The sequence below is a fragment of the Myodes glareolus genome, chromosome 8 (assembly GCF_982192425.1).
Source record: "Myodes glareolus chromosome 8, mMyoGla1.1, whole genome shotgun sequence".
NCBI classification, from domain to species: Eukaryota; Metazoa; Chordata; class Mammalia; order Rodentia; family Cricetidae; genus Myodes; species Myodes glareolus.
The window spans coordinates 75,669,453-75,691,162 of record NC_142033.1 but is presented as its reverse complement, the minus strand read 5'-3'; the positions used below and the strand labels follow the sequence as shown (position 1 = coordinate 75,691,162).

General features: G+C 41.2%; 1 protein-coding gene across 3 annotated transcripts in view; it reads left to right on the top strand.

The window, feature by feature from the left end:
* Eif4enif1 (eukaryotic translation initiation factor 4E nuclear import factor 1) overlaps positions 1 to 19,823 on the top strand; it is a 43,118-nt gene extending 23,295 nt beyond the window's left edge. For all 3 annotated transcript variants that reach the window (XM_085692140.2, XM_085692139.2, XM_087909153.1), the window contains exons 7-19: positions 393 to 568; positions 4,094 to 4,229; positions 4,411 to 4,590; positions 5,847 to 6,079; positions 10,390 to 10,461; positions 10,827 to 11,010; positions 12,081 to 12,160; positions 12,703 to 12,842; positions 14,679 to 14,763; positions 16,054 to 16,186; positions 17,658 to 18,002; positions 18,424 to 18,588; positions 19,096 to 19,823. In XM_085692140.2, coding sequence (XP_085548266.1) covers positions 393 to 568; positions 4,094 to 4,229; positions 4,411 to 4,590; positions 5,847 to 6,079; positions 10,390 to 10,461; positions 10,827 to 11,010; positions 12,081 to 12,160; positions 12,703 to 12,842; positions 14,679 to 14,763; positions 16,054 to 16,186; positions 17,658 to 18,002; positions 18,424 to 18,588; positions 19,096 to 19,334 — 2,168 coding nt within the window. In that variant the 3' untranslated portion in view covers positions 19,335 to 19,823. The remainder of the gene's footprint in view (positions 1 to 392; positions 569 to 4,093; positions 4,230 to 4,410; positions 4,591 to 5,846; positions 6,080 to 10,389; positions 10,462 to 10,826; positions 11,011 to 12,080; positions 12,161 to 12,702; positions 12,843 to 14,678; positions 14,764 to 16,053; positions 16,187 to 17,657; positions 18,003 to 18,423; positions 18,589 to 19,095) is intronic.
* The last annotated feature ends 1,887 nt before the right edge of the window (positions 19,824 to 21,710 follow it).

Sequence of the window (21,710 nt, the reverse complement as noted above, 5' to 3'; positions counted from 1 at the left end):
ATTAGTTGTGGGCTACAGCAGCATTGTAGGCCATTAATTTGGTTTCAGATGCCCAAGTTCAGTTCCTAGTATCTACCACATCAAGCTGTTTAAAAACATACGTGGCACTCTCCAAGAGGGAGTAAATGTCCTCTTCTGGTCTTCTGCATGCATATACTATACACTAAGACACACACAGATAAAATAAATAGTTGTTCGTTTGTTTGTTAAAGAAACCATTCCAGTCCCCAGAGAAGTGGTGCTAAATGCTCTATTATGGGAAGTGCAGGACCTGCGCAAGAAGTGTTTCGACAGTATGTGTGACTTTTGCATGTGTACTGATATCTAAAGGCACAGAGTGAGACTGGAGTGTGTACTTCAATAGGTGTTTTCTGTCCTGGTTTTATTTTCAGGCATAGTGGAATGTAATGGAGGAGTGGCTGAAGAGGACGAGGTTGAAGTCATCCTGGCCCAGGAGCCCTCTGCAGATCAGGAAGTCCCAAGGGATGTTGTCCTACCTGAGCAGTCCCCAGGAGAATTTGACTTTAATGAGTTCTTTAACCTTGACAAGGTGCCATGCTTGGCTTCGGTGAGTGTAACAGCACATTCGCAAATATACATGAAGGGGTACAGAGAAGTCTTAGTAGATAAAACCCTTGCTGTGCAAGTGTGAGGACTAAATGAAATTTAAATTTCTAGAACCCAAGTAAACGGTGCAATGGGGTAGCCCTCCTGTAATCTTAGCACACAGCTTGAAACAAGCTGACTAACGGAGCTAGCTGTTTTTCTCAGCTGTGAGTTCAAATGAGATACCCTGGCTCAGTTTATAAAGTAGGAGTAATTAAGGAAGATGCCTGATGTCAACCTCTGACCTCCACTCGCACATGTGCATATGCACCCAAACACATGTGTGCACCTATACACAGGAACATCCTTATATACATACCAGATACACATAAAATAAAAATAAACATGTATGAGCCAGGCAGTGGTAACACATGCCTTTAATTCAAGCACACAGAGACAGGCGGATCTGTGAGCTTGAGGACAGCCTAGTCTACAAAGTGAGTTCTAGGACAGCCAGGGCTACACAGAGAGACCCTGTCTCGAAAAATCAAAAAAAAAAAAACAAACTATTTTTATATTCACATGAATGGAATTTGGGTGCACACATTATTTTAGTACTTGGGAAGCTGAGACAAGAGTTTTAAGTCTGAAGTTAGCTGGAGCTACATAGTCATTTCAGGGCCAGCCTGACTGCATGGTGAAACCTGCCTCAACTTTCTTTTTTATTTTCTTAGTTCAAAAAAAGAAAAAGTGCCGGGCCTAGGTGCATGCCTTTAATTCCAGCACTCGAATGGCAGAGGCAGGCAGATCCTGTGAGTTTGAGGTCAGCCTGGACTACAGAGAAAACTCCAGTGTTACACAGAGAAACCCTGTCTTGAAAAACAAAACAAAACAAAAATACAACCAAAAAAAAAAAGAATAAAAGAAAGAAAAAAAACCCACCGTAATATAAAACAGCTAATTATGGTTAAATTTGACTTAGTGTTTTCTCTCTCTTTTTTTCCAGGGAAGGGTATCTTTTGTTTTGTTTTGAGACAGTGACTCACTCTGTAGCCTTAGCTGGCCTGAAACACATGAGATTCACGTATCTTTGCTTCACAAGTGCCAACATTAAAGGCATGTAACACCACTCCCCAAATGTTTGTGTATATATATATAGACTCAGTTAAAAAACAAAAAACCTCTACTAAGTACAGCTGAACTATCATAGCTTCCAGCTCCTTCATCAGCTGGTAGTTGAAAGGATATAGTGAAGGATGTCCCAATTCAGAAGTCAGCTGTGTCTATTTTCTGTACAGGATGAGGTGCTGCTGTCAGAGTCCCTGCCTCGTCGTGTCTTAAAAATGACTAAACTTTTAGTCCAAAAGGATATGGACTCAAGCACCTTGTTTTTTTGAGATGAGTATCTCTACAAATGTGTCTAAGAGCAAGTTTGTTTCTACTCTTGATTATAAAATTTAACAGAACACAAATTTATCGGCTGTAGAGAAGACTCAGTGATTGAGAGCACTGTCTGCTCTTGTAGAGGACCTGGGTTTGATTCCCAGTATTCACATAACAGCCATAACTGTCTCTTAACTCCAGTTCCAGGATATCTAACGCACTCATACATGGTGCAGAGACATACACACAGGCAAAACATCTGTAATTTATTAAATAATAAAATAAAATTAAAAAAAAGCTGCACAGTAGTGTCACATGTTTTTGATACCAACACTCAGGAGGCAGAGGCAGGCAGATTTATGTGAGTTTGAGGACCGCCAGGGATTCTATAGAGAAACCCTCTCTGAAAAAAACATAACAAAAATGGGCAGTGGTGGACAGTGCCTTTAATCCTAGCCCGTGTGTGTGTGTGTGTGTGTGTGTGTGTGTGTGTGTATGTGTATGTTGGGGATGGCAGCAGAGGCCTCCGAGTTCAAAGCCAGTTTGATCTACAGAGTGAGTTCCGGTACAGCTAGGCCTACATAGAGAAACCCTGCCTCAAGAAAAGAAAAAAGAAAACGAGAAAAGGGAAGCAAAGTCTTTAACTGAGCAAAACAGAAATTACTTTTCTCGCCTGGTGATGGTGGTTCACGTCTTTAATTCCAGCATTGGGGAGGCAGAGCAGGCAAGTCTCTGATTTCTAGGCCAACCTGGTCTACAAAGTGAATTCCAGGACAGCCGGGCTGCATGGAAAAACGGGGAGGGGGGGTGTTTTCTCAGTATTATTTTTTTTAGAAAATGGCCAGATACTTTATGTCCTTTATTTTTGTTTTTGACTTTTCCTATTTAGTAAGATTATGTTCGATACATTAAAATGCAAAGTCACCATTTTTTAATAGATTTTTTTTAAACTTTTTTAATAGATTAAGTAATTTACCTTTAAAATGTATTATTTTTAGTATGGGTGAGTGCACACGTGATATAGTGCGTATGTGGAGGTCAGAGGCCAGCTTTTTAGAGTTGGTTCTCCTACCTTACGTGGATTCAGGTCATCAGGTATGTACCACAGATGCATTTACCTGCTGAGCCATGTCACCAGCCCTAAATTTCTCATTTTTAAAAATTGAAATAGTAACTACCGTTCAGGGTGTTTGTTTGGGGTTTTAGTGGATTTTGAGTTTTTGTTTTGCTGAATAAAATTTCTGTATACACTAAATTGTATTTTGCCTGCACTCATTTGTTCCACTGAGATATATCATTTATGATACTTTTATATCCACTTTCTGCACTTCAACTGGAGTTGTTCTCCTGTGTTTTTCTTCTTGATGCTTACTTTTTGAGACAGAGTGTCAGTGTGTGACCCAAGCTGACCTCAACCCCTCCAAGTGCTTGGATCACATGTGTTGCACCTCCCTTGTCTGGAATAATGATCTTTTTTCTTTTTTTCCTATCTTTTCTTTTTTTGTTTGTTTTTTGAGACAGGGTTTCACTGTGTAGCCCTGGCTATACTAAAACTCACTCTGTAGACCAGGCTAACCTTGAACTCAGAGATCTGCCTACCTCTGCCTCCCAAATTCTTAGACTAGAGATGTGTGCCCACCTACTGGCTATAGTGATCATTTCTTAGCTCTACATTTCTATATCTTGGCTTCTTGAATTTGTCAGTGTTGAATATCCTAATACTCCTTTCAATCCCGAGACCACCAGTTTGGAGCCAGGGATTTTCTTTAATCATTTCCTCATAGACAATCTCACTGAACATGGTGTCAGAGTACTTTCCTCTGGTACTGATTGTGGTTTTGAAACTGAATCTCCTAAGATACCTTTTTTAATGGGGCAAACGGTAGAGAACTCTTAAGTAACATAGAGACTATGCTGTATGTGCTTAGGAGGTCTGTGTTTTTTTTGTTTTGTTTTTGTTTATTGTTTGTTTGTTTTACTGCCCAAGTTTGAGTTGTTCAGGAAAGATCCTAAAGGGGAAGAAAAAGGCTCAACTCCTAAGTTCTGAAAGTAATTTTGGGTCAGCATTGTCAAAGGAAGTTTCAAAGTCTTTGTCTTAACATTTAACCTTCATGTCCTTTTCACCTAGAGACTCTCACCTTAACCCCTCTGTCTCTCTTGTCAGATGATAGAAGACGTTCTGGGAGAAGGGTCAGTCTCTGCCAGCCGTTTCAGTAGGTGGTTCTCTAACCCAAGCCGGTCAGGGAGCAGATCTAGTAGCCTTGGATCTACACCACATGAAGAGCTTGAGAGACTCGCAGGTAAGAGACCTTCACATTCTAGCCTTGTATGTGAATTGAGCCTCCCCTGGTGTGTGGTCCACTAGGGTTAAAGGAGTTTTGGATACTGAAAACCCTTCAGTTACTGCTCTTTTTATGTTGTTGAAAGGAAGTATGTATGTTCAATGGGACCAACTGTAGGTATGTTTATTTACAAAATCAGGTCTGGAACAAGCCGTCCTCTCTCCTGGACAGAACTCGGGGAATTATTTTGCTCCTATACCATCAGAAGACCATGCTGAAAATAAAGTGGACATTTTAGAAATGCTACAGAAAGCCAAAGTGGATTTAAAACCTCTTCTTTCTAGCCTTTCTGCAAATAAAGAAAAACTTAAGGAGAGCTGTAAGTGTTTGTTGTTTAGCTATGCAAAGTTCCCATTCTTTTGCAGTGGTTCTAATATACTGCTTCTCATCAAGCATGGTGGGGATTGGTTGAGGTTTTTCGAAAAGACTCAGGCGTGTTGCCACACGACCTTGTATCTTTTAAGCCCTGGCTGACCTTAGAACTTGCTATGTAAGCCAGGTTGGCCTATAACTCACAGAGAAGCTCTGGCCTCTGTCTCTAAGAGTGTAGGTATTAAAGGTATACACTATACCCAGCCTCCCTCCGATTTTTACTTAGGGTTCAGTGGTAACAACCCAGGACTGTTTCTGTCCTCCCAAGCATAGCTTGCCTATTCCTCACAACTGTGCCTCCATTTACCATGTTCTCACTTAGGCAACAAGTACTTAACATCAGTTAGTGCTGTGAGACCACAGTACAGTTTAGTTACCGTTGAGCTGTCTGGGTTCTTAACCTAGTAGCAAAATGTGGAGAGAGTTATTATAAGGTATCTTTCTGTCTGACACACAGGGTCTTGTCAAGTTTTTTTGGTTTTGTTTGTTTTTTGTTTGTTTGCAGGGGAGGGGGTTTCTCTGTGTCATTTTGGCTGTCCTGGAACTCACTATGTAAGATCTTACCAAGTTTTGAAAACTCATACTCCATAGTTCTGCCCTCCCAGTTTCTAGCATTTAAATATTTTTGGTGTAGTTTATTCTATTTCTTTTGTTTTTATTATTATTTATGTGAGTGTGTGTGTGTGTGTGTGCGCGCGTGCGCGCGCCCAAGGGGGTGAGAGAGGTACAGGTTCTTTGGAACTGGAGTTCCAGTTAGTTCAGTTGCAAGCTGTTTGGTATGAATGCTGGTAATTGAACTCAGCTCCTATAAGAACAATATGTGTTCTTAACCATTGAGCCATTTTTTCCAGATGTTTGCTCCTATCTGTTTGTTTTTTGAGCCAGGGTCTTTGTGTTCCTTGCTGTCCTGGAACTCCGTATGTACAGTGGACCTCAAACTCCCTTTGATCTGTCTGCCTGTGCCTCCTTAATGCTGGGATTAAAGGTGTGTTCCACCTTGCCCACCTGTGTTTTTCTGTGTACATAATTATAGCCTTATTCCTACTAAAATACTATGATTTTAAGTGTTCAGTTTGTCTGTTTTCATTGGCAGCCTTTTTGCCAGCCTCACTTCAGTTATGAAATAATTGTCATGACAGCCAATGAGAATTCCTACCAAATACCCCTTTGCTTGGTGTAACCAGAGCTTTCTCAACTTCTCAGCACATTCAGGGGTTGTACTTTCAGTGGAAGAGGTAGAAGCAGGGCTCAAAGGCTTGAAAGTGGACCAGCAAATGAAGAATTCAACTCCCTTCATGGCAGAACATTTAGAAGAGACACTGAGTGCTGTAACTAGCAATCGACAGCTCAAGAAAGATGGAGATATGACTGCATTCAACAAGCTAGTGAGCACCATGAAGGCAAGTGGGACTTTGCCTACTCAGCCCAAAGTCAGTGTAAGTATTCAGAAAACCTCATCCAGCCTCTTCTTTTCCTGTTTTGGTATGACCTCCCACTACAATAATAAATGGTATTTTGAGTAGATTGGTAATTTCTTTAGAAGTTGTTTGGTCTTAGGTATTTATTTGTTCCTTGATTATGGATATGCTATTTGTTAGTAGAAAAAAGCATATCTGTGGATTATGTATATGTCTGGTATAATGGGATATTGAATAATTCAGTTTAACTCATTTCTGCATAACTTTATGAAGTCCTTTCCTAAGAAAGAAAAGTAACTGAGTTGTGGATATAACCCAGTGGGAGAAACACAACCTAATATGTAGGATCACCATTGCAAAAGAGAAACTTGTTCCTCAAGCTGAACTGAACATAGTGATGTATGTCTGTAATCCTAGTATTTGAGAGGAGCTCAGAGCTCAGGAACAGCCAGGGCCAGTGGTTATCAGGTCAGGTGTGCTGACACATGCTTTAACCCCAGCACTCAGGAAAAGCCAATCTCAGCTACATAGTGACACCCTGTCTCAAAAGTAAATAAATATGCTGGGCGGTGGTGGCACGTGCCTTTAATCCCAGGACACAGGCAAAGGCAGTTCAAGGCAAGCCTGATCTACAAAGTGAATTCAGGGACAAGGCTCCAAAGCTACACAGAGAAACCCTTTGTCAAAAAAAAAAAAAAAAAAAAAACCAAAGGGAAAAAAAGTAAAGAAATATATATATATGTGTGTGTGTAAAGATGCTATGTTTTTAGAGGTGCTCGATGGAAAATTTCCTAGTTATTCAGTTGTCAATACGAGATTTTTCTGTTTGTTCTGCTTTTCGAGACAGGGTTTCTCTGTGTAGCTCCGGCTGTCCTGGAACTTGCTCTGTAGACTAGGCTGCCCTCAAACTTAGAGGTCTACCTGTCTCTGCCTCCCAAGTATTGGGATTAAAGACATAAACCACAAACGCCCTGCAAGATTTTATAGTAAAATTTTTTAAAGATTTATTTAATTTTTTTACGTATTAGCATTTTGTCTGTGTACTGCTTGCATGCCTGGTACACACAGAGGCCAGAAAAGGGTGTCAGACCCTCCTGGAACTGGAGTTTCAGATGATTGTGAGTCACTATGTGGGTTCTGGGAACTGAACCCAGGTCCTCTGGAAGGGCCGCCAAGTGTGCTTAACCACTGAGCAATCTCCAGCCCCCTAATGTAAAGTCTTTATTTTCACACTTTGTATTCACTGTATCTACCTGGATTACCTGTGTTCTTAATTAAACAGTCACACAGATTTATTGACATACCAAAAATGGAAGTGAGCATGATAGGGCAGGCTCGTGCTTCCATCACTACTTGGAAAGTGGTTATAAGATAATCAAAAGCTCAAAGGGTCTAGAAAGTCCCTATCTCCTTTTTTAAAAGTACATACCAAATATCATAGCAGTATTTAAAGCGTGAGTTTCAGCCGGAGTCTTTATCTTATACTCTTCCTTTATGATACGAAGTAACCGGGAAACAGCTTAGATCTGAAGAACGAAACCTAGTCTTGGTTACTACGTTGTATCAGATCTGCCAAATTGAATTTCACCTCTTTTTGTTCAACCTTTTTTGCCTAGCAACTACAAGTAGCTAAATGTTTGATTCACTGTGATGATGGTACACCTTTAATCCCAGCATTTAGGCAGAGGCAGGTGAATCTCTGAGTTCAAGGTCAGCTTGGTCTATAGAGCAAGTTCCAAGAAAGCCAGAACTGTTTCACACAAAAACCTTGTCTTCAAAAAACCAACCCCCCCCACAAAAATGTATTAAAAGTATTTTGTGTGCATGTATATGTTTTTGTGGGCATATTTGTCCCCTAACTTGTGTGGAGGTTAGAAAACAACCAGAGGGAGTCAGTTTTCTCTTTGTACTTTGTGAGTCCTGGAATTGAACTTGGGTTGTCATGCAACATGTACTTTTCCTGCTGATTCATCTCTCCAGCCCTGATTGTTTTTATACCCAGTGAAGGGGATGATTTTTCAGTTTTTCTTTCCTGATCAACAGTTAAGGTCCAATAGAGGTGCCTTCCTCTTGCCCACTTGAAGGACATTTCAGACTATAACATACAACTCAAAGGGAATGATCCTATAAACTGCTTCAGAGTTACCGCCACACAATAGGTATAAATGCTATAAAATGAGGGGCACACATGTTTTTAGCCATGGCATACATCCTGTTATTGGGGGATTTAAGGTAGAACAATTATAAATTGAAGGCCAACCTGAGTTTTTGCTAGCATGAACTACATACAGAACAAGACCTGGCTCATAAAAAAAAAGGGCTGTGCATGGAACTTCCCTGCCCCACCTTGGTATTTCAGAACTAACTAGTTTTGTCGTTTGAATCTTATCATAGGGTTTCTTTTTCCTTTTAGTGTGAATCTCCAAACAAGTGGAGACAAAGCAGCTGGGAGCAGTTGGGAGGAGGAAGCAGGGGGAGAATGGCGGGTTTGAGACCAGCCTGGGCTACATAAACAGACCGTGTCTTGAGATGGAAAGAAGGGAACTCAGTATTTCATGTCTTAACCTTTTATTTTATTGCACAATATTGACCCTGAGTCATGAGTGCACTTGGTTTGATATTGGAGTTTCAAGTGCTCTTACGTACTTCTAGTTTCAACTGTGGTGAAGGAATGAACCTCAGACACCTGCTAACAAGATTGAGATATAAAGTGGATAGATTGATATTTACAACTTAGAATATATCCATGTTGCTTGGTTTGCATGTGAGGTCCTGGTCTGCTACTATAGTCAGTGTCTTCAATCATTACTGCTGATTAATAGTTCTCATCTGCCACTGTCTTTCTAAGTAATGAAGTTCATTCTCAAACTGTATTCCTTGGAATTGCAGATTGTGCTGCAAATATGCTAAGCCATGTAGTAAGTTACCTACTTATTAAAATCATCTGCATTTAGCCTCAATTCCAAAACCAACAATAAAAGTCTTTGAAACTGCTGTGGACTTGATAGCTCCCTCTAAGGGAAGGGGAATTGCAACAGAAAGTACTGCTGATTGAGCTCAAGGGCCACACAGTAGGTTAATTGTCCAAAGCAAAAGACCATTGACAGATTAAGAGCAGAATGGAGATAGAACTTTTTTCTGCATATGAGAGACATTTTTAGGAACTGAATTTGAAATGGCAGCGTAGTAGTAATAATAATAATAGTTCCAGCCTTTGAGGGTGTTGTTTTGAGACAGGGTCTCTTTATGTCACCCTGGCTGTCCCACAACTCACCATGTATACCAGGATAGCCTGGAACTCAGATCTACCTGCCTCTGTCTCAATCTAAAGGCATGTGCTACCCGCCTGGCTGAAACTCTGAAACATTAACAATTCTGACCAAATTTGCAATGTTATTCATTATTTTTGTTTTAGTTTTGTGACTCTTAGCATCATGTCCAGGACTCTCATTCTTTCTAGGCAAAGGCTGTGCCTCTTACCTACCTCCTGGCCATGTTTCATGCATCCCAAGCTTCTGAAACTCCTATTCGTTCCGCCTCAACCACCAGAGTGCTAGAAAGAATAGTGTGCATCACCATCATGCCTAGCCTGTTGTGCTGCTGGTTTTTAGTTGTCTGGTTGGATTTTTCTTTTTTTTTTTTCTGTTTTTTTTTTTTTTTTTTTTTTTTTTTCGAGACAAGGTTTCTCTGTATAGCTTTGGAGCTTGTTGAGGAACTCTCTCTGTAGACTTGGACTCAAAGATCTGCCTGCCTCTGCCTCCCAAGTACTGGGATTAAAGATGTGTCAGCACTGCCTTTCTGGTTTGTTTTTAAAGTTTTATTTATTTTTGTTTTAAGTGTATGATTATTTATCTGCTTGTATATATGTGCATGTCTTGTGTCTGGATGCCAGAATATGTCTGATCCCCTGGAACTAGAGTAATAGATGGTTGTGAGCCATCATATGGGTGCTGGCCATAAAGCCCAGGTTATACCTTTGGAAGAGCTGCCAGTGCTCTTAACCACTGAACCATCTCTCCAGCTCCTTGTTTTTAATACTCTCTTTCATCAGTAAATCTTCTTATTGATAATGATCAGTAAAGGTTTCTTCAAAGATGGACTACTGCTAACTTAGGGGGTCTTTCCTAATACCTCTTCATGTATATGGGAAGGATTTGTTGAGACACATGGGGTGAAAGTAGGAGTGAGTTGGTTGAAATCAGTTCTCTGACTTGAGCATCATTTTGCTGTTAACTGTCAACTCCCTTGGGAATATTTGCTGTTTTTTATGTGGTAATCAATAAAATTTATCTTAAAGTTATAACCAGTTTTCTTCCTTTCTTTTGTAGCGAAACCTTGAAAGTCACTTGTTGGGCCCAGCTGAAATTCCAGGCCAGCCTGTCTCTAAAAACATCCTACAGGTATGTTACAGTCTTAGACTAATCCCTCCTAGTGACTTTTATTTGGGCAGTCAGATATGTACTGTTGCTACCTAAGGTCATTTGCTATGTTGCTAATCCAAGTGGGTGGGCTGTGATGCTTTAAATGTTTCTGGTTTGCCAGTTTGCAGTTTCTGTGGAATTTGAGTACCTGATCTGTTTTTCTAGTACTAACTTTAGTTGATAGCTAAAACATTTGGGGAAATGTCTTACATGTACAGATACCGGATCCTCATTGGTGCATGAGAAACATTGGCTAGCTTCCCAAAATGAGTTTCTGTTTCAAAACTTTGAACTAGAAGGAAGAAGTAGGTTTGTTCACAGAGATCTGGCATTTCTGCCTATAGGAACTTCTTGGTCAACCGGTTCAGAGACCTGCTTCTTCCAATCTTCTCAGTGGCCTTATGGGGAGCTTGGAACCTACTGCATCTTTATTGAACCAAAGAGCGCCCTCCCCTCCTATGTCACAGGTGTTTCAAACTCGAGCAGCATCAGCAGACTATCTTCATCCAAGGATACCATCACCAATTGGTAACTAGTTCCCTACTGCTGGGGATTGAACCCTGCGCATCATGTCTACCAGTTAAACACTCCACCATTGACTAGGTTCCAATCTCAGCACCTGCTCTTATGCATGTCTGTCTTCCCCTCATGTCCAAGAAGGATAGACTTCTTCCCTGGACTTGGCAGACTTTGAAAGATATGCTTAAAAGAATTTGAAGGGAAATTCAAATTGAAACTGAAATTCCTTTCAGTTTATGTAGAAAGTGTGTAGTCAAAATGGAAGATAGTTTTGTTTTGTTTTTTTATCCAGCTCCCCTTTTAAATCAATATGTTCATAGTAAATGAGTATAGCTCTTTAGTTTTCTTGTTAAGAGAATTCAGCTGAAAAGTTAATTTGGATTCTTAGGTCTGTCTGTGATAAAGGACTTAAGGAAAGCCAGGAAGTGATGATACACTCCTTTAATCTCAGTACTTGGGATGATGAAGCAGGAGGATCTCAAGTTTTAAGGCCATGCTGGGCTACATAGTGAGTTTGAAACTACATGAAGGAGCCAGTCACAGAGTAATGACTTTCTGGACGATCAGTTGAAGTTGGTTCACATTGAGCTGTGAAATCCTGTGTTGCTTCAGTTTGTGCCTAAGAGAAGCAATTCCAGAAAGCTGTGTTAGTGTCTCTGCCATCAAACCACTGGAGGCTGCCGGCTCCTTGCCTTTGCCAATCAGATACCTTAATATTTGCTTGCAGTCGTATAGACTTGTGTGGGAACTGACCCTCAGAGCTCTGGACTCTACTTTAGTGCCAGCTAGCTTGTCAAGCCTGGCCAGTTTGCTGAAGAGAAAATTTGTTAGCCGGAGAGCTCCCAGCTCTGAAAAGGACAAAGGTGACAGCTTAATGGGAAGAAGGTTACACCAGCAGTTGAGGCCATAAGAACTCTGCTTAAGGCCCACATATGCACTGTGGGAGGAGAGACGAAAGGGGATGTTTTATCGGGCCAAAGAAGCAACACTTCCCCGTTAAGCAAGCACAACAGGGTGGGGGTGCTTACGTTGTCCGGAGCACTAATGCTTGACATTTGATTCTGAAACTTTTCTGGCAGGTTTCCCATCAGGACCCCAGCAGCTACTTGGAGATCCATTCCAAGGAATGCGCAAGCCCATGAGCCCTGTCACAGCCCAGGTCAGGCTGAGCTCTTTCTCAGACCTAGTCTCCTTGCCTTTTCACACTTGCTGTTGCTTGTAGGGTGGAGATTAAATTGCAACAATGGAATACATGGTTTGTTCTGCAATGATACTTTACTTCAAGTTCATTCATAGGAGAAAATTGCTGAGTGATGAGTACTATTTAAAGTAAAATTTTTTTTTTAGATTTTTGTGTATGAATGCTTTATGTTTGTGTACCACGTGTGCTCATTGCCTAGAGAGTTTTCAAGAAGTCAATCAGATCCCCTGAACTAGAGTTATGACATTTGTGAACTGCCATGTGGGTGCTGGGAATTGAACCCCTGGATACTCAGCAATAGCAATAAATGTTCTTAACTACTGAACCATTCTCACCCCACTTTTTAAATTTTAAAAATATCATTCAGTGGACAGCAGAATAACATAGTTATTTGTTATATTGTTTTCTTAGCTACCTTTTAAACCATGAGATAGACCTTGGTGGAGAATTGAACTTCCTCATTTTTTTCATTCATTGTTCCCTGCCATTCTGTTGAGCAGATGAGCCAGCTAGAATTGCAGCAGGCTGCCTTGGAGGGGCTGGCCCTCCCACATGACCTTGCAGTACAGGCAGCATCCTTCTATCAGCCTGTTTATAACAAACCACAAGTGGATAGAACCAGAGATGGACTGAGAAACAGGTAAACTTCTAATGCTACTTATACAGATTTGGGTACTGATTTGTAAGTAGCCTTCTGAGATTGGTAAATCATATATAAGGTTGTATATGCTGATCCAATGTAAGATGGGCATTCCATCCCACTGCAGATTCTATTTATAGAGAAAATTCAGGTGAATTCTACAGAATCCTGCTATGTGCCCTGTGCTGATATTCAGTTTGCCCCCTCTGAAGTGTTCACTGTCTAGCCTTTAAAAATAAGTACTTCCTTAATTTTCTTATTCTATATATTTTGTATTCTTAATTTTAATAGATTTTTTTGAGTTTCAGTTAGCTAATTCATCATGATAGTCTCATAATTGGATATTACAATTTGCTACAAGTAAATATATTTTAAAATTTACAATGTTTCTACTGGTTAATTTCTTTTCTTTTAATTTCTTTTATTTTTACTGTGCCAGGGGTTGAACTCAGGGCCTTGGACATGCCAGACTCTATCATACCACACCACTAGCCCTTGTTTCTGTTTTATTTTGTTGCTTTTTAGGTGGAAACTGCTCTTGCATTTTCCCACTGCTCAGACCCAAATAATCACACAGAAACTATATTGATAGTTTAATATATTAATAGTTTAATATTAATAAACACTGCTTGAATTACTAGCTCAAGTTCTTATTAAATAACTCTTACATCTTAAATTAACCCATTTTTATTAATCTGTGTATCACCACAAGGCTGTGGCCTACTGGTAAATGTTCTAGCTGCCAAGTGATGTCTTTCTCCTTTGGCAGCTACATGGCATCTCCTTGATTCTGCCTACTTTCTCTCTATATCTCTGTTCGGATTTCCCACCTGGCTTTACTAAGCCGTTGGCCAAAAGAACTTCTTTAATAACCCCTGGTAATAACATATTCATAGCATACAGAGAGGAATCCTATATCATTGCTTAGTTTTGTTTTTTGGGTTTTGTCATTGTTATATTGTTTTTCAAGACAGGGTTACTCTGTGTAACAACTCTGGCTGTCCTGGAATTCACTTCATAGACCAAGCTGATCTTGAACTTGAAGAAATCCTCCTGCCTCTGTCTCCTGAGTGCTGGGATTAAAGGCTCCAGGACAGCCAGGATGATTACACAGAGAAATCCTGTCTCAAAATGCCCTCTGGAAAAAGAGAAAAAAAAAAAAAAGAAAGAAAACAAAACATAGAAGGTGTAAATGATAAATTATGAAACCCCCAGGTTTGGGGCTCTTTCCCATGTACTAACTTAGGATACATTGCCAAGTTTATGAACATTGATATCATATCATTGCCTGGGATTCAGAGGGTTTCAGTCACTAACGATTGGTATAAGTGCAGGGAGTGCACATAGTCTCTTCCTCAACCTATTTCTATACCAACCCTGTTTCCCATTTTCCTCCAGGCTAAGGGAGAATAAGTAGAATAACTGGGGATAGTGCCTCCCAGCAGAGGCAGGAGAATGTCTGCATTCGAGACCAGCCTGGTCTACATAGTGAGTTTCAGAGTAGACAGGACTATGTAGAGAGACCCTATCTTTGAAAAAAAAAAAAAAACACAACTTTTTTCACCGGCTGGTGATGGTGCATGCCTTTAATCCCAGTACTCAGGAAGTAGTGAAAAATGGATCTCTGTGAGTTCAAGGCCTGCCTGGTCTACTGGAGTTTCAGGACAGGCTCCAAAGCTATAGAGAAACCCTGTCCAAAAACTGAAAAAAAGAATTAAGTTGGATAAGTGGATAAGTGAAAGATGTGCTAAGTTCCTGGACTGTTATTGAATTACATTGTTTTAGACTTGGCGTTAAGTAATTGAGAGCTGACACTGTTAATGGATCTGTTCACAGGCAACAGCGAGTATCAAAGTCACCAGCACCCATGCACCGAGGAAATTCCTCTTCCCCAGCTCCTTCTGCCTCAATCACAAGCATGGTCAGTGACTTCTGGTAACTGAATGACTTTAAGATTTTTGAATCAGGTTATCTGTTATGCCAGTGTGCTTCCTGTGTCTCTGAATGCTTTCCACAGGATTACTGACTTTTAATGCCTTTCTATTTATTATGTCTTCCCTCCCCTAACTCATTGTTCTACTAAAGTCCCTACATTGAAAAGTATGCTCTAGGAGATAAACAAACTTGTGCCAGGGTACAGTAAGACATCATTGCTTAAAATAAAGCTGGGCCAGGCCTGGTAACATACACCTAATGGCATCACTTGAGAGGCAGAGAGGCAAATGGATCTCTGAGTTGAAGGCCAACCTGTGCCTAGTTGAGAGCCTTTTTAAAAAACAAACTAGAATAGCTGGTGTGGGGAAGTAAAGGACAGAGGTGAGGCAGGAGATCAGGGGAGTGACTTGTCCAGTGAGCATGCTGGCATGTCCACAGATTGTTGTATTCTATCGTGGGTTTGTTATTTGAGGTGCTAGTCTACCTTTACCACTGCCTTTTTTTTTTTAAATAGTTTTTAATTTCACCTCTACAGACCTTAATCATCCTTTCAAAGCTGATAGACAAAGGGAAAAACAATTGTTTTGTGGTTCAGGATTCCATATGGGTCTCTGCACTAAGCACCTCAAAGCTCTTGCTTTAGAGAGATTCTGGAAGTTTTGTTTGTCAGTTAGATCTTGTCTCCTGCCTTTCAAATTTTGGGCACATGCATAATAGAAATCATTAAAAAATAAACAACAGAAACAAGAACAAAGGACCCGCAATGGTGAGGAAAGCTTTAAGATAATTGGATTTTCTTGCACACAGTATTTTTAAAAGAAAAATACCAGGAACAAAGAGTATCATATGTTCTGAGGTTGTCTTTGAAGCATCCCTTCCGTGTTTACTAAGGTACAGTTCCAGCTGTGCCCTTCTCTTCTTCCCCATCTTATCCTAGGCTTGATAAGCATGAGAAGAGAGACATTTTTACAGGTGAACAAGGGCTGAAGCTCTTGGGACAATGACTATTTGCCTCTTTGTGTTTTCTTCCAATGTCTATAGACCAGAGCATTAGAGTTGCTAGAGTTCCCTCTACCTACGTAGGCAAAATGGGGACTTTTCCCTCTGTTGAAGGTGAAGCCAGGCCCAAGGCGGGCGCTGAATACATAGTGTCAAGTGCTTCCAAGCATTTCTAAGACCCTAGGTTTAAATCCCAGTATCCAAAAACTAAAGAAACCCTGGCTTAGTATTACAGAAAGGCACTTGAGTATGCTAATTCTGCCTCTCTTCTCTGCAGCTTTCTCCCTCCTTCACCCCTACCTCAGTGATTCGGAAGATGTATGAAAGCAGAGAAAAAAGCAAGGAGGAAATAGCACCTGGAACAGTAGTTCCTGGTGATGCTAAAGAGGATACTCAGAAGGCCAGTGAAGGTACTGCTCACCTGTGACAGAACCTAGGCATACATGACTGCAGTGTTAGGGAGGTGGGTTGGGCGAGCTCACAGTCAAACTTGCTCGCTTGACATTCTGTCCAGCTGGGATAACAGGTGTGCTCTAGCTTAGGATTCCTATTAGTCTACCAAGTTGAATGACAGATTTATTTAGCATATTAATACAGTTCAGTTTTTATTAACATTTTTTTAAAGATGTTTATTTACTTATTTATTTATTATGTATACAGTATTCTGTCTGCATGTATGCCTGCAGGCCAGAAGAGGGCACCAGATCTCAGTACAGATGGCTGTGAGCCACCATGTGGTTGCTGGGAATTGAACTCAAGACCTTTGGAAGAGCAGGCAATGCTTATTAACATTTTTATGTTTTTATGTGCATTGCCTGTAGGTATGTCTGGACATGGAGGTATGTCTCCACAAGAGGGCATCAGATCTTCTGGGCCCGGAGTTATAGGTGGTTATGAGCATCCATGTAGGTGCTGGAAATGAACTTAGGTCTTCAAGAGCATTCAGAGCTTTTAACTGCTGATCTGTATCTCTAACCCCAGCTCTTCCATATGAACCAAAGATACTGTTTACTCCACCATTGATGTAGAGCAAGACACTTAACTAAATTGGGCTGTTTTTGTGGTCTGGTTTTACTAGTAGCTGTCCTTTGGCAGAAGGGAATATAGACTAGACACAGGCTTCCGTTTTTTGTTTTGGGTTTTTGGTTGATTGATTGATTCATTTGATACAGAATCTCACCGGGTATTCCTAACCTCACAAAGTCCTGGGATCTAAGGGACTACCTCCTAAGCCTGGAAACTTGTGCCATTTTTGTATGTCATGGGTATCTTTGAGTTCTTTTGTGTTGTGTCAGAAATTCATTATGCACTGGGAATGTAGCTCAGTGTTAGAACACTTCCTTAGTATGTGCAAGACCATGGGTTCATGTCTAAGACCCTTCAAGAAAGGAAAATGGAAAAGCAAAACAAATAGCCCCATTATTCCAGCATGGAATTGGAAGACCTTAAAACTTGGCATCTACAGGCCAGAGATATGGCTGAGAGCACTGGTTGCTTTTATAAGACCTGGGTTCAATTCCCAGGACCCATGTGGCTGCTCACAACCGTCTGTGACTTCAACCCTGTCGTATCCAGCACCTGCACATGATGCACACACATACACACAAGCAGAGCACCTATCCATACATGGAAAATAAAAGAATTAAAACAAAATATTAGCATCTAGTCCTAGCTCAAGGCCTTAACTACTCTGACCCTAACTCAACTCTCCTAGGCTACATTTATGGCAAATGGTGTTCCATGAAATCATCTAAATTGCTGAAGAGGAATCAAATAAGAATTGCCAGCTTTTTAAAAAGTTTGCTAGTCTGTTGGGGATTGAAATAAATTGGGAACTGGTATCAATACCAATATCAATGTTCTATGACTGATTCCTTACAGAGAACCTGCTGTCATCTAATCCCATGCCCAATAATGATCAAGACTCTTCTCCTACGACAAATCCTAAACTCTCAACATCACAGTGGTCTTCGTGCTCCACTCCACTGTCCCAGAACAACCGTTATACCAAAGAACAAGATTACCGACCTAAAGCAGCCGGGAGAAAAACACCCACCTTAGCACCCCCAGGTCCAGGAACACCTTTTCTTCGCCCTCCCCACCAAGTTCCCCTGGTCCCTCATGTTCCTATTGTTCGGCCTGCTCACCAGCTTCACCCAGGGTTAGTCCAAAGGTTAATAGCCCAAGGAATACATCCACAGCATCTTCCAAGTTTGCTCCAAGCTGGTGAGTTTCTGACTGGGTGTGGGTGGTCAGTAATGTTGCATCATGGTAGGTAGGTAGGTATGCGTAGGGATCTGATCCCTTTAGCTCATTAAGGTTAGAAAGCCTGGCTTTAGCATTCATTTAAAATTGTCTCTTGTGTGTCCTGACACACGTATGGAGGCATAGGCAGGTGGATCTCTGAGTTTGCGACCAGTCTGGTCTATAGAGCTAATTTTAGAACAGCCAAAGCTACACAGAAACCCTGTCTTGAAAAATAAAATGAAGTGGCCTTTCATAATTTTTCAGTATCCTAAAAAAAAACTAGTGTGCCACCACACCCAACACTCCTAAGTTTCCAAATCAGCAAAAATTTGTGGTAAAACTTGAAATTTTTAGGTACATTTGACACAACTTCTCAGAAGTTTCTTTTTCTCTCCATCAGGTGTGCTTCCCCCTGGGATAGACATGACTCCTCTACAGGGAATATCTGGCCCACTCCTGGGGCAACCCTTGTACCCTTTCTCTGCTGCTAGTCACCCTCTCCTAAACCCTCGCCCTGGAACCCCTCTGCACCTGGCAGTGATGCAGCAGCAGCTGCAGCGCTCAGGTAAGGTTCAGCAATGAGCCAGGCTAGCTGACCACACTGAAGTTTCTGAGATACTTCCAGTAGAGTGACTTATCACCAACTCCTCGTTCCTTAGCTGGTTCTAGCAGGTACAGGTGTCCCTAGAGAAACAGGTGAAGGGGACTGATCATGCCATCTATGACTGCAAGGACCATGGGAGCTAGGAATGCTTTGGCGTTGTTCCACCCCCTTGAAGGCTGACATCCTGATGTGTTCAGGTCAGCCTTGGTGGGTTTATAGCACTGGCTTCTGAGCTTTCCTATGTAAAGTCATCTAGGATTCTGCATTTTTTTTTTTAGGAAACCGTGGAGTAAGTCCTTTGGTAGACACCCCACCCCTGAAAGTAACGGGAAACTATTGTAGCAAAATACTATCAAGAGTATTTGGGAGTATCCAAAGGGCCCTCTTATTAGATCTGTAAATATAGAAATGGGTGGAGTGTGAGCAGTTTCTTTGCTACAGCACCGGGTGACACTTTTCTCTCCATAGTTCTGCATCCTCCAGGTTCTGGTTCCCAGGCAGCAGCTATCAACGTTCAGACTCCTCCTAATGTGCCCAGCAGATCAGGCCTGCCCCACATGCACTCCCAGCTGGAGCATCGTACCAGCCAAAGGAGCAGCTCTCCTGTGGGCCTTGCAAAATGGTTTGGCTCAGATGTATTACAACAGCCTCTGCCCTCTATGCCCACCAAAGTCATCAGTGTAGATGAACTGGAGTACAGACAGTGAGCAAGGCAGACAAGCTTACCCATCTGGACCTGTGGTACCATCCTGGCCATGATGCTCATTCCCCATCTTTATTTATGGGCTTTTACATTGGAGCACATTGTGTGAAGGGACCCACATACCTACCATGATCTACATTATGAGGTTGTCAACCAATCAAATGGGAGCCTACCTACATGGTCCAAATACAAGGGACACAATATTATTAATCCTTGAAATCTTTTCTTTTATAAAATATGTGAATGAAGTGTTGGTGTCTTCTAGATGTGACACCTAAGGGTTCTGAAAAAAAATGTATAGACCCTCATGTACAGACCTGTGTATAAACTTTTGTACATACGTATAGGATAGCTTTTTTGAACTTATACAGCTGTACATAAAGTAGCTATTAGTTAGGCCTGTGTCAACTATTTGGAATTTTTTTCACTTGTATATTTGGGACTTTTTCTTTTGATTTATTAAAAGTTGCATATGCCACGTGTGTGAACAAAATGACTGGTTCTGTGTTTATTTCCTCCATGAGTCTCTTGTTTCCAACACTTCAGTGTTACATCCTTAGTAGGGTTCTCTTTCACATTTTGACTTACAAGTTGTATACTTTTCCCTACATGTAAAGTTCCCATCGCATTAGTTTAAGTTGGGCTATAAACCTCAAGGGTATCAATATTGTACCCTTGTCAGAATCAAATTGACCACATGAAAGTCTGTTGGGGAAATCATGTATATGATAGTTTCTCTGAAACTTACTGTTCTACCTTGTTAATCCAGTTTAACTTGAATTTGACCTGTTAATGTCTTGTCTTTCCCTTGCCTCTGCTGTGTTAGCTCCTCCTATACTGTATCTGCTCTTTCCACACAATTTTTACTTACACTCTAAAATATTATATAAATTGTAGAAAAAGCATTCTAAAGGATAGTGCTATCCTGATGGTTTTTCAGTCCTAAACTTTTTAAAAAAAATATTTATGTATTTATGTATACAATTACGCCTGCAGATCAGAAGAGGGTACCAGATCTCATTACAGGTGGCTGTGAGCCACCATGTGGTTGCTGGGAATTGAAATCAGGACCTCTGGAAGAGCAGCCAGTGCTCTTAACCTCTGAGCCATCTCTCCAGCCCCTAAACTTAGGATATAGACTGTGGCTCTCAACTCTTGGATTTTGACTAATACAGCCTGTGGCTCCCAAGTCTTGAGTCTCAGTGATACTGATTATAATCCTTCAACTGCTTACTCTGCCCTGCTCTCAGAGGACAAGAAAGTGGTCGCCTTTTAACAAAACCTGGCTGTGAATTAAGCATGGGGGCAATCTGCTAATTCTAAATTAGGTACCCTCACAAACTGAGAGACTCGGTGTGTAGAATGACATGTGCTTTCCCAAGAGGATCCTGGAAAAGGCAGTCCCCCATCAATGTAGAACTCTAGTGTGCTGCTTGAGCCAGGAGTGGTGGGGTGAGGTAAGGAAGAACTGCCCACAGGGAATTACTCTGCAGGCTGAAGTTGCTGAACAGATGAGACAAATGAAGGCACAGAATAACTGGCACGGTAAAAGCCCAAAGGGAACAAGCAAAATTCAAAGTATAAAGAAGTGAGGTAGACAGCCGTTAACACTATATTAACTGGAGAAAAATGGGAGAATCACAAGAATTCAAAATCAGCTGGTTCAAGGCCAGCTTTGTCCACCTGAAATGTAGTCTCAAAAAAATGGGAAAAAAAAAAGGTCTAGCAGCTAAGAGCCTTAAAGATCAGCTATCTTAGCTAGAAGTATACCTCATACATGCAACCCAATTACTCCATAAAGTTGAAATGAGGGATTATCTGCAGCTCAAGGTAGACATCCAGAGATTCCAGTCACATTCAAATAGTTGAGGAAAGGAGTCTTTGGAGAAACACTGTGGTTATCTGTCATGCATGAAATGATTTTAGAAGCATTTGGGACTAGAAAGATGAGAAAAACAAATGTTTAAGAGAAGCTGAAAGTGTGAGAGAAGCATATTAACCTACCTCCAGGCCTGGAGGGATGGCTCAACAGTTAAGGACCACTATCTGCTCCTCCAGGGGACTCAGGTTCCATTTCAAGCACCCACATGATGGCTCTCATTTGCAATTAACTCCAGTTCTGGGGCATAGGACACCTTCTGACTTCTGCAGTCACCAGGCACACATGTGGTGCACAGACATACACTGTAGGGAGCCGCCCGAAGATAATCGCACATTTCCTCTTTGGAGGTTGGTGCAGAGCTGTTTGAAGGAAGAACGCAATGTAGAGATATTAAAAGAAGGTCGCAAGGCATTGCAGAAACATCAGGACAGCCTTTCAGAATCGGATTATAAGGAGAAGGATGAGGATAGGCCTAAAAGAAAAAAGGAAAAATCAAAA